The sequence below is a fragment of the Pongo pygmaeus genome, chromosome 23, assembly GCF_028885625.2.
Source record: "Pongo pygmaeus isolate AG05252 chromosome 23, NHGRI_mPonPyg2-v2.0_pri, whole genome shotgun sequence".
Lineage (NCBI taxonomy): Eukaryota > Metazoa > Chordata > Mammalia > Primates > Hominidae > Pongo > Pongo pygmaeus.
The window spans coordinates 42,184,370-42,196,722 of NC_085931.1; the positions used below are offsets into that span (position 1 = coordinate 42,184,370).

Sequence of the window (12,353 nt, forward strand, 5' to 3'; positions counted from 1 at the left end):
GGTGTGTACCACCACACCTAATTTTTTGAATTTTTTTTTTCTTTTTTTTCTTTTTTTTTTTTTGGTAGAGACAGGTTCTCACTTTGTTGCCCAGGCTGATCTCAAACTCCTGGGCTCAAGCATTCCTCCTGCCTCACCCTCCCAAAGTGTTGGGATTACAGTTGTGAGCCACCGTGCCCGGCAGGAAAAGATTTTTAAGCAAGAAAGCTTAAGAGCTGTGGTTTTTCCAAAATGAGTCTGGGCTGGCACAGTGGCTCATGCCTGTAATCCCAGCACTTTTTTGGGAGGCCGAGGTGAGTGGATCACTTGAGGTCAGGAGTTTGAGACCAGCCTGGCCAACATGATGAAACCCTGTTTCTACTAAAGAAAAAAATGCAAAAATTAGCTGGGCGTGGCGGTGCACACCTGTAGTCTCAGCTACTCAGGAGGCCGAGGCAGGAGAATAGCTTGAACCTGGGAGGTGGAAGTTGCAGTGAGCCAAGATCACACCACTGCATTCCAGCCTGGTGACAGAGTGAGACTTCATCTCAAAAAAAAAAAAAAAAAAAAAAAAATTAGACTGATATGGTTAGTACATTGGGGTGGAATGTGGAGGGTCCAGGGAATGGAGACCTGCATAGGGGGCTAATGAAACATTTCAGATTTCTGAATTAAGGTAGTGGCTGTGGGGACAGGAGCCTGGGAGGCAGGGTGGAGTCAGAATGGAGAGACTGGCTGGCAGTGAGGGAACAGGAGGAGGAGGAGGAGTTATGAGTGGCTTGAGGTGTCACTTACCAGACGTTTGGGGGATGGGGGATAGCAGTGATGGTTGAGGAACTGGTTTGGGAAGAGCTAACATTGATGCCTGCTGTTCTGTGCTAGCAGAACCTATCAGCATCTTCTGGGCAGGGAACTGGCTTCATGAGACTAGAGCTTAGGGAGAGGCTGCTAGTCACCTAATCTGCAGAGAAGGTGCAGCTGGAGCTGTGGGACAGAAGAGGCATCCATGTGGCTGGTGGGAGTGTCTCAGCTTGTGAACAGGAGATGGCTTTGAGCAGGGCTGACACTGAAAAGGCTAGAAGAAAAAAACAGACACACAAGAGTCTCAGGATCAGGTAGCATAGGAAAGTTGTGGACAGTCTTTGAGGAGCACTTCCTCAGGCAGGCAGGCAGGCAGGCAGGTCATGAGCTATAGTGATTCAGGAAGAGCTCCCTGGGTGTGTGAGCAGCTCCAGGAGCCTAAGGGATGAAAGCAGTATTGCAGGGGGCTGGAGAGCAGGGAGTGGCTCCTTCTACATTTGCAAGGGAAGGGAAGGAGAAAGGAAGTTGCTCCTGAGAGTGATAAGAGTCAGTGGTGGAGGCCTGGAGAGGGGACATAACAAACAAATTTGTTGACAAACATTTTGGTAGGAAGGGGGAGAGCTTAAAGTTTAGACAATGGGGAAGGTGGAGTCTTAGAGGAGGTGAATGTCTGAAAGACAGAGCTAGCTGGAGCAAGAAGTCACTTCTCTGTTGTAGGCAGGAAGGATCCAAAGTGGCTCAAGCCAGAGATTGGGAGAGTCGGGAGGAGGGAGCAGCCTGGATCTAAGTAAAATGGGTAGAGGTGGAGGGAGTGCTGCAAGGGCCAGGGTTTTCTGAAGTTGGGGACATTAGGAGAGAGCAGTGAGGGCTTTGGCCAGCCACTGTGCTAGTGATTGGTGAACCAAAGGATGGGCAGGAGATGGCAGCAGGGAAGCAGAGGAAGTCCAGGTTTCCTGTTGGTATTGGGACAAGGGAGTGGCCACAGGAGGCCCTGGCCCTGTTGTCCAGGTTGGGTTCTGAAGCTGGGTGGGCATGGCCTGGTAGGAGAGCATCTGTGGCCCCCAATTCCAGATTCGGGGTCTAGTTGATTTGCTGGCCCTGTAGCCTCAGCTCATGCTTCTGTTCCAGGCTTATTTGCACTCTATGTGCATCATCCACCGGGATCTGAACTCGCACAACTGCCTCATCAAGTTGGTATGTCCCACTGCTCTGGGTCTGGCCTCCAGGGTCCTATCCTTCCTGGCTTCCTTGTCACAAAGGAGGCTGACTTGTCCCCTCTGGCTAGAAGGCAGAGGTGTTGCCTAGGAGCTCCTATCTTTCCCTTCCTGCTTCTTCCAATGCCCTTCTCTGTCTTCTGGGAGCTCCGAGACACACACAGACATAATTTCACTTTCTCTCATTAGCAACCTTTGAAATAATTTGATTAGAAGGGACTTCAGAAGTTTGTTGACTATATGTAGAACTCTGTCGTTTTACCTGCTTTTGCCCCATAATAGTCTTGTAAAGCAGCTCATTGCTGACCCCATTTTACAGTGGTGGCACCTGAAGCCTCAGCCTGAGGCCACCGAGCTAGTAAATTTATAGGGACCAGTTTGAGACCAGCATTCTTCCCACTGCCCCTCAGCTGTGGCGGTTACAATGTTGTTTGTCTTACTGACTTGCTATCTGGCTTCCTGGGTGTCTACCGGCTGGCCCTGGCTCTGCCCTCTAGACCCACACCACGCAATCTTCATTCCTTTCCCACATGACTGCCCTGTAGCTATTCAAAGAGCTTGTCTCCCCCAAGTCTCCCCATCTACTGCCTCCACCTTGCCTTTTTCTGTCTTATCCTGGTTCTAGCCACTGCCTGAAATCATTTTAGGAATAAGACAGGACAGGGAAAAACAAAAGCAACCCCCTGTCCCACCTCTGAGTTCCACTTTCCAAGTCCCTGAGCCTCACCTCCAGGGCTCCAGTGGCTCTGCCATGAACCCACTGTGGGCTGGGAATCTGTTGTGCACAGATACCAAACCTTCAGAAACACAAATGCCAAGTGTGTCTGTTTTTTTGTTTTGTTTTGTTTTTTAGATGGAGTCTCATTCTGTTTCCCAGGCTGGAGTGCAGTGGCGCAATCTTGGCTTACTGCAGCCCCTACCTCCCGGGTTCTAGTGATTCTTCTGCTTCAGCCTCCCAAGTAGCTAGGACTACAGGCGTGTGCCACCACACCCAGCTAATTTTTTTTTTTTTTTTTTTTTGTATTTTTAGTAGAGACGGGGTTTCGCCATGTTGGCCAGGCTGGTCTTGAACTCCTGACCTCAGGTGATTCACCCGCCTCAGCCTCCCAAAGTTCTGGGATTACAGGCGTAAGCTACCGTGCCTGGCCTGAGTGTGTCTATTTGATAGAGCTTTCTGCTCTGATTTTCCCTTGCTATACACCTTTTCTCCCCTTCTCAGTGGCTTCTCTTGCCTATGCCTCCTCCCCAGGGCCAGGTTTGAGAACATCCCCATGAAGTTCTGACCTGTCTTTTATCCTACCAGGACAAGACTGTGGTGGTGGCAGACTTTGGGCTGTCACGGCTCATAGTGGAAGAGAGGAAAAGGCCCCCCATGGAGAAGGCCACCACCAAGAAACGCACCTTGCGCAAGAACGACCGCAAGAAGCGCTACACGGTGGTGGGAAACCCCTACTGGATGGCCCCTGAGATGCTGAACGGTGAGTCCTGAAGCCCTGGAGGGGGACACCCACAGAGGGAAGACAGATGTTGCCCTTGCATCAGAGCCCTGGGAACTCCAGGGGAGGCCTGTGAAGCATAGGACCAGATACCCAGAGCTGAGGATATTTTTCCCTTGCCAGGAGGGGCCTCACGATTTAGCTACTGAGCTCAGGGGGCTGGGAACTGATCAGTGTCCCATCATGGGGGATAAGGTGAGTTCTGACTGTGGCATTTGTGCCTCAGGGATTGCTAAGAGCTCAGGCTATTGTCCCAGCTTTAGCCTTCTCTCTCCATGGTGAGAACTGAAGTGTGGTGCCCTCTGGTGGATAATGTTCAAACCAACCAGAGATGCTGGTTGGGATTCTTGAAATCAGGGTTGTGAGGCCTCAGAAATGGTCTGAATACAATCCATTTTGGAGTCTGAGGCCCAGAGAAGTTCAGTGAATTGCCTAGGAGCATACAGCTGGCTAATGGCAGAGCCTGGATGAACTCTAGTCTGGTTCTTTTCCACTTTAACATGCAGTTTCATCCTAGGCAGTGTTATGTTATAAGGGCTCTCCAAGGCAGGTCACCTAGGGCTGAGGAAGGACTATTTTCAGGTGGTGTCTGCACAGGACAGCCTGTGGGGTGTCCCTACAGAACCTGTTCTAGCCCTGGTTCTTAGCTGTGGCTTAGATTGACCCTAGACCCAGTGCAGAGCAGGTAAGGGATGTAAACTTAACAGCGTGCTCTCTTGTGTTCCCCAAGGAAAGAGCTATGATGAGACGGTGGATATCTTCTCCTTTGGGATTGTTCTCTGTGAGGTGAGCTCTGGCACCAAGGCCATGCCCGAGGCAGCAGGCCTAGCAGCTCTGCCTTCCCTCGGAACTGGGGCGTCTCCTCCTAGGGATGACTAGCTTGACTAAAATCAACATGGGTGTAGGGTTTTATGGTTTATAATGCATCTGCACATCTTTGCCACGTTCGTGTTTCATTGGTCCTAAGAGAAGGACTGGCAGGGTTTTTTTGTTTTAGATGGAGTTTCACTTCGTTGCCCAGGCTGGAGTACAGTGGCACAATCTGGGCTCCCTGCAACATCCGCCTTCTGGGTTCAAGTGATTCTCCTGCCTCAGCCTCCCAAGTAGCTGGGACTACCGGCACACACTACCATGCCCAGCTAATTTTTGTATTTTTAGTAGAGACAGGTTTTCACCATGTTGGCCAGGCTGGTCTTGAAATCCGGACCTCAGGTGATCCGCCCGCCTGGGCCTCTAAAAGTGCTGGAATTATAGGCGTGAGCTACCGTGCCCGGCCAGGTTTTTTTTTTTTTTTTAGTTGAGGAAACTGAGGCTCAGAAGAGGGCAGTGGCTTGCACATGGTCAATAAGGGGCAGATGAGACTCAGAATTCCAGAAGGAAGGGCAAGAGACTGTTCATGTGGCTGTCTAGCTAGCTCTTGGGCCAAATGTAGCCCTTCTCAGTTCCCTTCAAGTAGAAGTAGCCACTCTAGGAAGTGCCAGCCCTGTGCCAGGTACCACGTGGACAGAGTGAGGAATCTTGGAAAGATTCCTACCTTTAGGAGTTTAGTCAGGTGACAGCATATCTCAGCATATCTCAAAGACTCAAACACATACACATTCAAAGCCTTCTGTAATTCCTACAAAGTTGTGAGGGGTAGAGGAGAGGAGAGACAAGGAATGGTTAGGATAATGAAGGAAGGTTTTGTTTTTGTTTTTGTTTTTGTTTTTGAGATGGAGTTTCACTCTGTCGCCCAGGCTGGAGTGCAGAGGTGCGATCTTGGCTCACTGCAGCCTCCGCCTCCCAGGTTCAAGCAATCCTCCTGCCTCAGCCTCCCAAGTAGCTGGGACTACAGGTGTGCGCCACCACGCCCGGCTAATTTTTGTATTTTCAGTAGAGACAGGGTTTCGCCATGTTGGCCAGGCTGGTCTCAAATGCCTGACCTCAGGTGATCCACCCACCTCAGCCTCCCAAAGTGCTGAGATTACAGGCGTGAGCTACCACGCCCGGCCATGAAGGAAGATTTGTTTTAAAAAATTGTTTTCTTTAATATTAATTGAACACCTCTGTTCAGAGCACTGGGCTGGTGCCAAAGGGTTTCAGACATGAATCAGATCCAGCACCTCATAGAGCTTTAACTCTGGCACACACACACACACAGCCACAAGGAGACACAGACAAGGCAGGGTGGGATGAGTGGAAGCTGCTAGCTTCCAGATGCTGATTTGGAACACTTGGCTTCTGCAGTGAAGCCCCTTCTCAGTCCTCTTTAGTAACCCAACTCTCAGTGGATACAGGTCTGGATTAGTAAGATTTGGAGAGATGATTGGGGATTGGGGAGAGCTCTCTAACCTATTTTACCACCTCCTCTCCTGCCATCCTTCCTGTCCACATCCCAGCATCCCTTTCCCTTGCCAAGTATCTGTGGCCTCTGTAGTCCTTTGTAAACAGCTGTCTTCTTACCCTACAGATCATTGGGCAGGTGTATGCAGATCCTGACTGCCTTCCCCGAACACTGGACTTTGGCCTCAACGTGAAGCTTTTCTGGGAGAAGTTTGTTCCCACAGATTGTCCCCCAGCCTTCTTCCCGCTGGCCGCCATCTGCTGCAGACTGGAGCCTGAGAGCAGGTTGGTATCCTGCCTTTTTCTCCCAGCTCGCAGGGTCCTGGGACATTTGCCTCAGTCTAAGGCCACCCCTGAGCCCTTCGCAAGCGCAGGGGTGAGAGAAGCCTTGAGGTCAAGAATGTGGCTGTCAACCCCTGAGCCATCTGACAACACGTATGTACAGGTTGGAGAAGAGAGAGGTAAAGACAAAGCAGCAAGTAATCTGGATAGGACACAGAGACACAGCCATTAAAAGAAAGTTTAAAAGAAGGAAATTCACCCAAACCATTTGAATACAATAAGTGTATTCATCTTTCGATATTCCCCTGTCCATATCTACACATATACTTTTTTTTATAGTAAATAGTTCTGTATTTTGCCCTGCATTTCCCTTGTTACTATCCAGTCTTCCTGTTGATCATTTTTGTCGACAACATGAAATTCTATTGAGAGACTGTCTGAACATATTGTAATGTAGATGTTCAGGTTTTTCCTTTACAATAGGTATTAACTACAGTGAGCAGTTTTATGCATGTAGCTAATTTCTCCTTTGAAGAAGTATTTTCAAAATTACCTTTATTCTTCTCAGGTGATAATTTCATTATTACCAAAGTTACCCTAGGTCTTTTCAAGTGTGTGGTTAAAAAACTAGAATCTGGCTGGGCGCGGTGGCTCACACTTGTAATCCCAGCACTTTGGGAGGCCGAGGCTGGTGGATCACCTGAGGTCTGGAGTGATCATGAGACCAGCCTGGCCAACATGGTGAAACCCCATCTCTACTAAACCCCATCTCTACTAAAAACACAAAACTTAGCCAGGCATGGTGGCAGGTGCCTGTAACCCCAGCTACTTGGGAGGCTGAGGCAGGAGAATTGCTTGAACCCAGGGGCGGAGGTTGCAGTGAGCCGACATCACGCCATTGCACTCCAGCCTAGGCAACAAGAGTGAAACTCTGTCTCAAAAATGGGGTTCTTTTCCTGCCATCAAAAATCATGTTTCTTTTAAAAACAAATTCAAACATTACCAAAGTTTATAGCATAGGAAATATGTCTTCTGTAATCTCCCTTAACCAATATACCCTTCAACATTCTCCTCACCCCTAACTCCACCCTCCCAGGATAACCAGTTGGGACATAATCTTTATTTAAAAATGATTTCCGGTTAGAGAAAGCAGGGGACAAAGGGCGGGCGGATCGGCGGGGAGGGGGCGGGGCGCGGCCAGGCCAGGCCCCGGGGGTTCCGCATGCTGCAGCTGCCCCCGGGCGCCCCCGCCGCCGCCCTTGTCGCGGAGCCGCGTGGAGCGGAGCCGGCGAGCTAACCCGAGCCAGCCGGCGGGCGTCCCGGAGGCGGCGGCGCAAGGAGGGGCCCCACGCGCGCACGTGGCCCCGGAGGCCGCCATGGCGGACAGCGGCGCCGCGGGGGGCGCGGCGTTGGCAGCCCAGGACCACACATCTGCTTTCAGAGCGCCCCCGGGGCCGCAGGAGAGGGCCCAGGCGGCGCGGATGATGAGGGCCCAGTGAGGCGCCAAGGGAAGGTCACCATCAAGTATGACCACAAGGAGCTACGGAAACGCCTCAACCTGGAGGAGTGGATCCTGGAGCAGCTCACGCGCCTCTACGACTGCCAGGAAGAGGAGATCTCAGAACTGGAGATTGACGTGGATGAGCTCCTGGACATGGAGAGTGACGATGCCCGGGCTGCCAGTGTCAAGGAGCTGCTGATTGACTGTTACAAACCCACAGAAGCCTTCATCTCTGGCCTGCTGGACAAGATCCGGGCCATGCAGAAGCTGAGCACACCCCAGAAGAAGTGAGGGTCCCCGACCCAGGCGAACAGTGCCTCCCATATGACAATCGCCGCCCCCCGACCTCGTAGCAACAGCAATACCGGGGGACCCTGCGGCCAGGCCTGGTTCCATGAGCAGGGCTCCTCGTGCCCCTGGCCCAGGGGTCTCTTCCCCTGCCCCCTCAGTTTTCCACTTTTGGGATTTTTTATTGTTATTAAACTGATGGGACTTTGTGTTTTTATATTGACTCTGCGGCACGGGCCCTTTAATAAAGCTAGGATATGCCTTTGGTGCAGCTCAAAAAAAAAAAAAAATGATTTCCAGCGGTCCACATTAGAGTTGAAATTTTCTGGTGGGAGAATCTATACCTTGTTCCTTTATAGGCCAAGGACCGCAATCCTTCAGTAACACCAGTGTAAGAGCTTGAGGAGAAATAGTGAAGCTACACAGTATTTGTTTTCTAATACCTCTTGTCAGTCATTCTAAATATCTTTAATTTATTAAAAAATATATATATACAGTATTGAATGCCTACTGTGTGCTAGGTACAGTTCTAAGTGCTTGGGTTACAGCAGTGAACAAAATAAAGGTGCTTACCCTCATAGAACATAGATTGTAGCATGGTATCTACTGTATCATACAGTAGATACAATAAGTAAACTATATTGAATATTAGAATGTGGCAGATGCTATGGAAAAAGAGTCAAGCCAAGTAAAGACGATTGTTCAGGGTACCAGTTGCAATTTTAAATACGGTCGTCAGAGCAGGCCTCACTGAGGTGACACGACATTTAAGCATAAACGTGGAGGAGGAGTAAGCCTGAGCTGTCTTAGGCTTCGGGGGCAGCCAAGCCATTTCCGTGGCACTAGGAGCCTGGTGTTTCCGATTCCACCTTTGATAACTGCATTTTCTCTATGACATGGGAGGGAAGTTTTTCTCCTATTGTTTTTAAGTACTAACTCCAGCTAGGCCAGCCTTGTCATAGGGTTACCTAATCTTTATAGCAAATATATGAGGTAGCAGTAACATTATGCCCATTTCTCACAGAGGCACTACTAGGTGAAGGAGTTTGCCTGAGGTTATAATACAACCTGGAAGTAGCTGAGCCTAGATTCCTTCCACCCACCCCATGGCCCTGCTCATATTCCACCTGCCTCTAATTTACCTCTTTTCCTTCTAGACCAGCATTCTCGAAACTGGAGGACTCCTTTGAGGCCCTCTCCCTATACCTGGGGGAACTGGGTATCCCGCTGCCTGCAGAGCTGGAGGAGTTGGACCACACTGTGAGCATGCAGTACGGCCTGACCCGGGACTCACCTCCCTAGCCCTGGCCCAGCCCCCTGCAGGGGGGTGTTCTACAGTCAGCATTGCCCCTCTGCGCCCCATCCTTGCTGTGAGCAGGGCCGTCCGGGCTTCCTGTGGATTGGCGGCCTGTTTAGAAGCAGAACAAGCCATTCCTACTACCTCCCCAGGAGGCAAGTGGGCGCAGCACCAGGGAAATGTATCTCCACAGGTTCTGGGGCCTAGTTACTGTCTGTAAATCCAATACTTGCCTGAAAGCTGTGAAGAAGAAAAAAACCCCTGGCCTTTGGGCCGGGAGGAATCTGTTACTCGAATCCACCCAGGAACTCCCTGGCAGTGGATTGTGGGAGGCTCTTGCTTACACTAATCAGTGTGACCTGGACCTGCTGGGCAGGATCCCAGGGTGAACCTGCCTGTGATCTCTGAAGTCACTAGTCCAGCTGGGTGCAGGAGGACTTCAAGTGTGTGGACGAAAGAAAGACTGATGGCCAGGAGGCACTCAAAGGGTGTGAAAAAGTCAGTGATGCTCCCCCTTTCTACTCCAGATCCTGTCCTTCCTGGAGCAAGGTTGAGGGAGTAGGTTTTGAAGAGTCCCTTAATATGTGGTGGAACAGGCCAGGAGTTAGAGAAAGGGCTGGCTTCTGTTTACCTGCTCACTGGCTCTAGCCAGCCCAGGGACCACATCAATGTGAGGGGAAGCCTCCACCTCATGTTTTCAAACTTAATACTGGAGACTGGCTGAGAACTTACGGACAACATCCTTTCTGTCTGCAACAAACGGTCACAAGCACAGGAAGAGGCGGGGGACTACAAAGAGGCCCTGTCCTCTAGAAAGCTCAGATCTTGGCTTCTGTTACTCATACTCTGGTGGGCTCCTTAGTCAGATGCCTAAAATATTTTGCCTAAAGCTAGATGGGTTCTGGAGGACAGTGTGGCTTGTCACAGGCCTAGAGTCTGAGGGAGGGGAGTGGGAATCTCAGCAATCTCTTGGTCTTGGCTTCGTGGCAACCATTGCTCACCCTTCAACATGCCTGGTTTAGGCAGCAGCTTGGGCTGGGAAGAGATGGTGGCAGAGTCTCAAAGCTGAGATGCTGAGAGAGACAGCTCCCTGAGCTGGGCCATCTGACTTCTACCTCCCATGTTTGCTCTCCCAACTCATTAGCTCCTGGGCAGCATCCTCCTGAGCCACATCTGCAGGTACTGGAAAACCTCCATTTTGGCTCCCAGAGCTCTAGGAACTCTTCATCACAACTAGATTTGCCTCGTTTAAGTGTCTATGAGCTTGCACCATATTTAATAAATTGGGAATGGGTTTGGGGTATTAATGCAATGTGTGGTGGTTGTATTGGAGCAGGGGGAATTGATAAAGGAGAGTGGTTGCTGTTAATATTATCTTGTTGTTATATGTGTTGGGTGGTATGTGAAATATTGTACATAGACCTGATGAGTTGTGGGATCAGATGTCATCTCTGGTCAGAGTTTACTTGCTATATAGACTGTACTTATGTGTGAAGTTTGCAAGCTTGCTTTAGGGCTGAGCCCTGGACTCCCAGCAACAGCACAGTTCAGCATTGTGTGGCTGGTTGTTTCCTGGCTGTCCCCAGTAAGTGTAGGAGTGGTGGGCCTGAACTGGGCCATTGATCAGACTAAATAAATTAAGCAGTTAACATAACTGGCAATATGGAGAGTGAAAACATGACTGGCTCAGGAACATAAATGTAGAGGGTCTGCTAGCCACCTTCTGGCCTAGCCCATACAAACTCCCCATAGCAGAGAGTTTTCATGCACCCAAGTCTAAAACCCTCAAGCAGACACCCATCTGCTCTAGAGAATATATACATCCCACCTGAGGCAGCCCCTTCCTTGCAGCAGGTGTGACTGACTATGACCTTTTCCTGGCCTGGCTCTCACATGCCAGCTGAGTCATTCCTTAGGAGCCCTACCCTTTCATCCTCTCTATATGAATACTTCTATAGCCTGGGTATCCTGGCTTGCTTTCCTCAGTGCTAGGTGCCACCTTTGCAATGGGAAGAAATGAATGCAAGTCACCCCACCCCTTGTGTTTCCTTACAAGTGCTTCAGAGGAGAAGACCAGTTTCTTCTTGCTTCTGCATATGTGGGATGTTGTGGAAGAGTGACCACTGGGAAGGACAATGCTATCTGGTTAGTGGGGACTTGGGCACAATATAAATCTGTAAACCCAAAGGTGTTTTCTCCCAAGCACTCTCAAAGCTTGAAGAATCCAACTTAAGGACAGAATCTGGTTCCCAAAAAAAACTGATGATCTGGAGTACGCATTGCTGGCAGAACCACAGAGCAATGGCTGGGCATGGGCAGAGGTCATCTGGGTGTTCCTGAGGCTGATAACCTGTGGCTGAAATCCCTTGCTAAAAGTCCAGGAGACACTCCTGTTGGTATCTTTCCTTCTGGAGTCATAGTAGTCACCTTGCAGGGAACTTCCTCAGCCCAGGGCTGCTGCAGGCAGCCCAGTGACCCTTCCTTCTCTGCAGTTATTCTCCCTTTGGCTGCTGCAGCACCACCCCCGTCACCCACCACCCAACCCCTGCTGCACTCCAGCCTTTGACAAGGGCTGTCTAGATACTCATTTTAACTACCTCCACCTTGGAAACAATGCTGAAGGGGAGAGGATTTGCAATGACCAACCACCTTATTGGGACACCTGCACACCTGTCTTTCCTGCAGCTTCAACCTGAAAGATTCCTGATGATGATAATCTGGACACAGAAGCCGGGCGCGGTGGCTCAAGCCTGTAATCTCAGCACTTTGGGAGGCCTCAGCGGGTGGATCACGTGAGATCAAGAGTTTGAGAACAGCCTGACCAACATGGTGAAACCCCGTCTCTACTAAAAATACAAAAATTAGCCAGGTGTGGTGGCACATACCTGTAATCCCAGCTACTCCAGAGGCTGAGGCAGGAGAATCGCTTGAACCCACAAGGCAGAGGTTGCAATGAGGCGAGATCACGCCATTGCACTCCGGCCTGCGCAACAAGCCAAACTCCATCTCAAAAAAAAAAATCTGGACACAGGCTGCAGTTGTCACCTTCCAGTAACAGGGCCAGGATGAATAAAGAAAAGGCCCAGAGCTTGCCACACAGGTGTTGACAAGGTAACCCAAAGCTTCTCAACTTACACGGAGGGTTCCTGTTACCCCTCAAAAACTTGGCAATG

The 12,353-nt window shown here is 50.2% G+C and overlaps 1 protein-coding gene across 6 annotated transcripts in view; it reads left to right on the plus strand.

The window, feature by feature from the left end:
- Positions 1–10,841, plus strand: part of LIMK2 (LIM domain kinase 2) — a 68,486-nt gene extending 57,645 nt beyond the window's left edge. For 3 of the 6 annotated variants that reach the window (XM_054470381.2, XM_054470382.2, XM_063663201.1), the window contains 5 exons: positions 1,909–1,974; positions 3,298–3,472; positions 4,221–4,276; positions 5,940–6,097; positions 9,041–10,841. In XM_054470381.2, the coding sequence (XP_054326356.1) occupies positions 1,909–1,974; positions 3,298–3,472; positions 4,221–4,276; positions 5,940–6,097; positions 9,041–9,185 (600 nt within the window). In that variant the 3' untranslated portion in view covers positions 9,186–10,841. Of the gene's footprint in view, positions 1–1,908; positions 1,975–3,297; positions 3,473–4,220; positions 4,277–5,939; positions 6,102–7,535 lie in introns of all 6 variants that reach the window. The other 3 variants (XM_054470386.2, XM_054470383.2, XM_054470384.2) reach the window with 3 other exon arrangements.
- Positions 10,842–12,353: the final 1,512 nt, after the last annotated feature.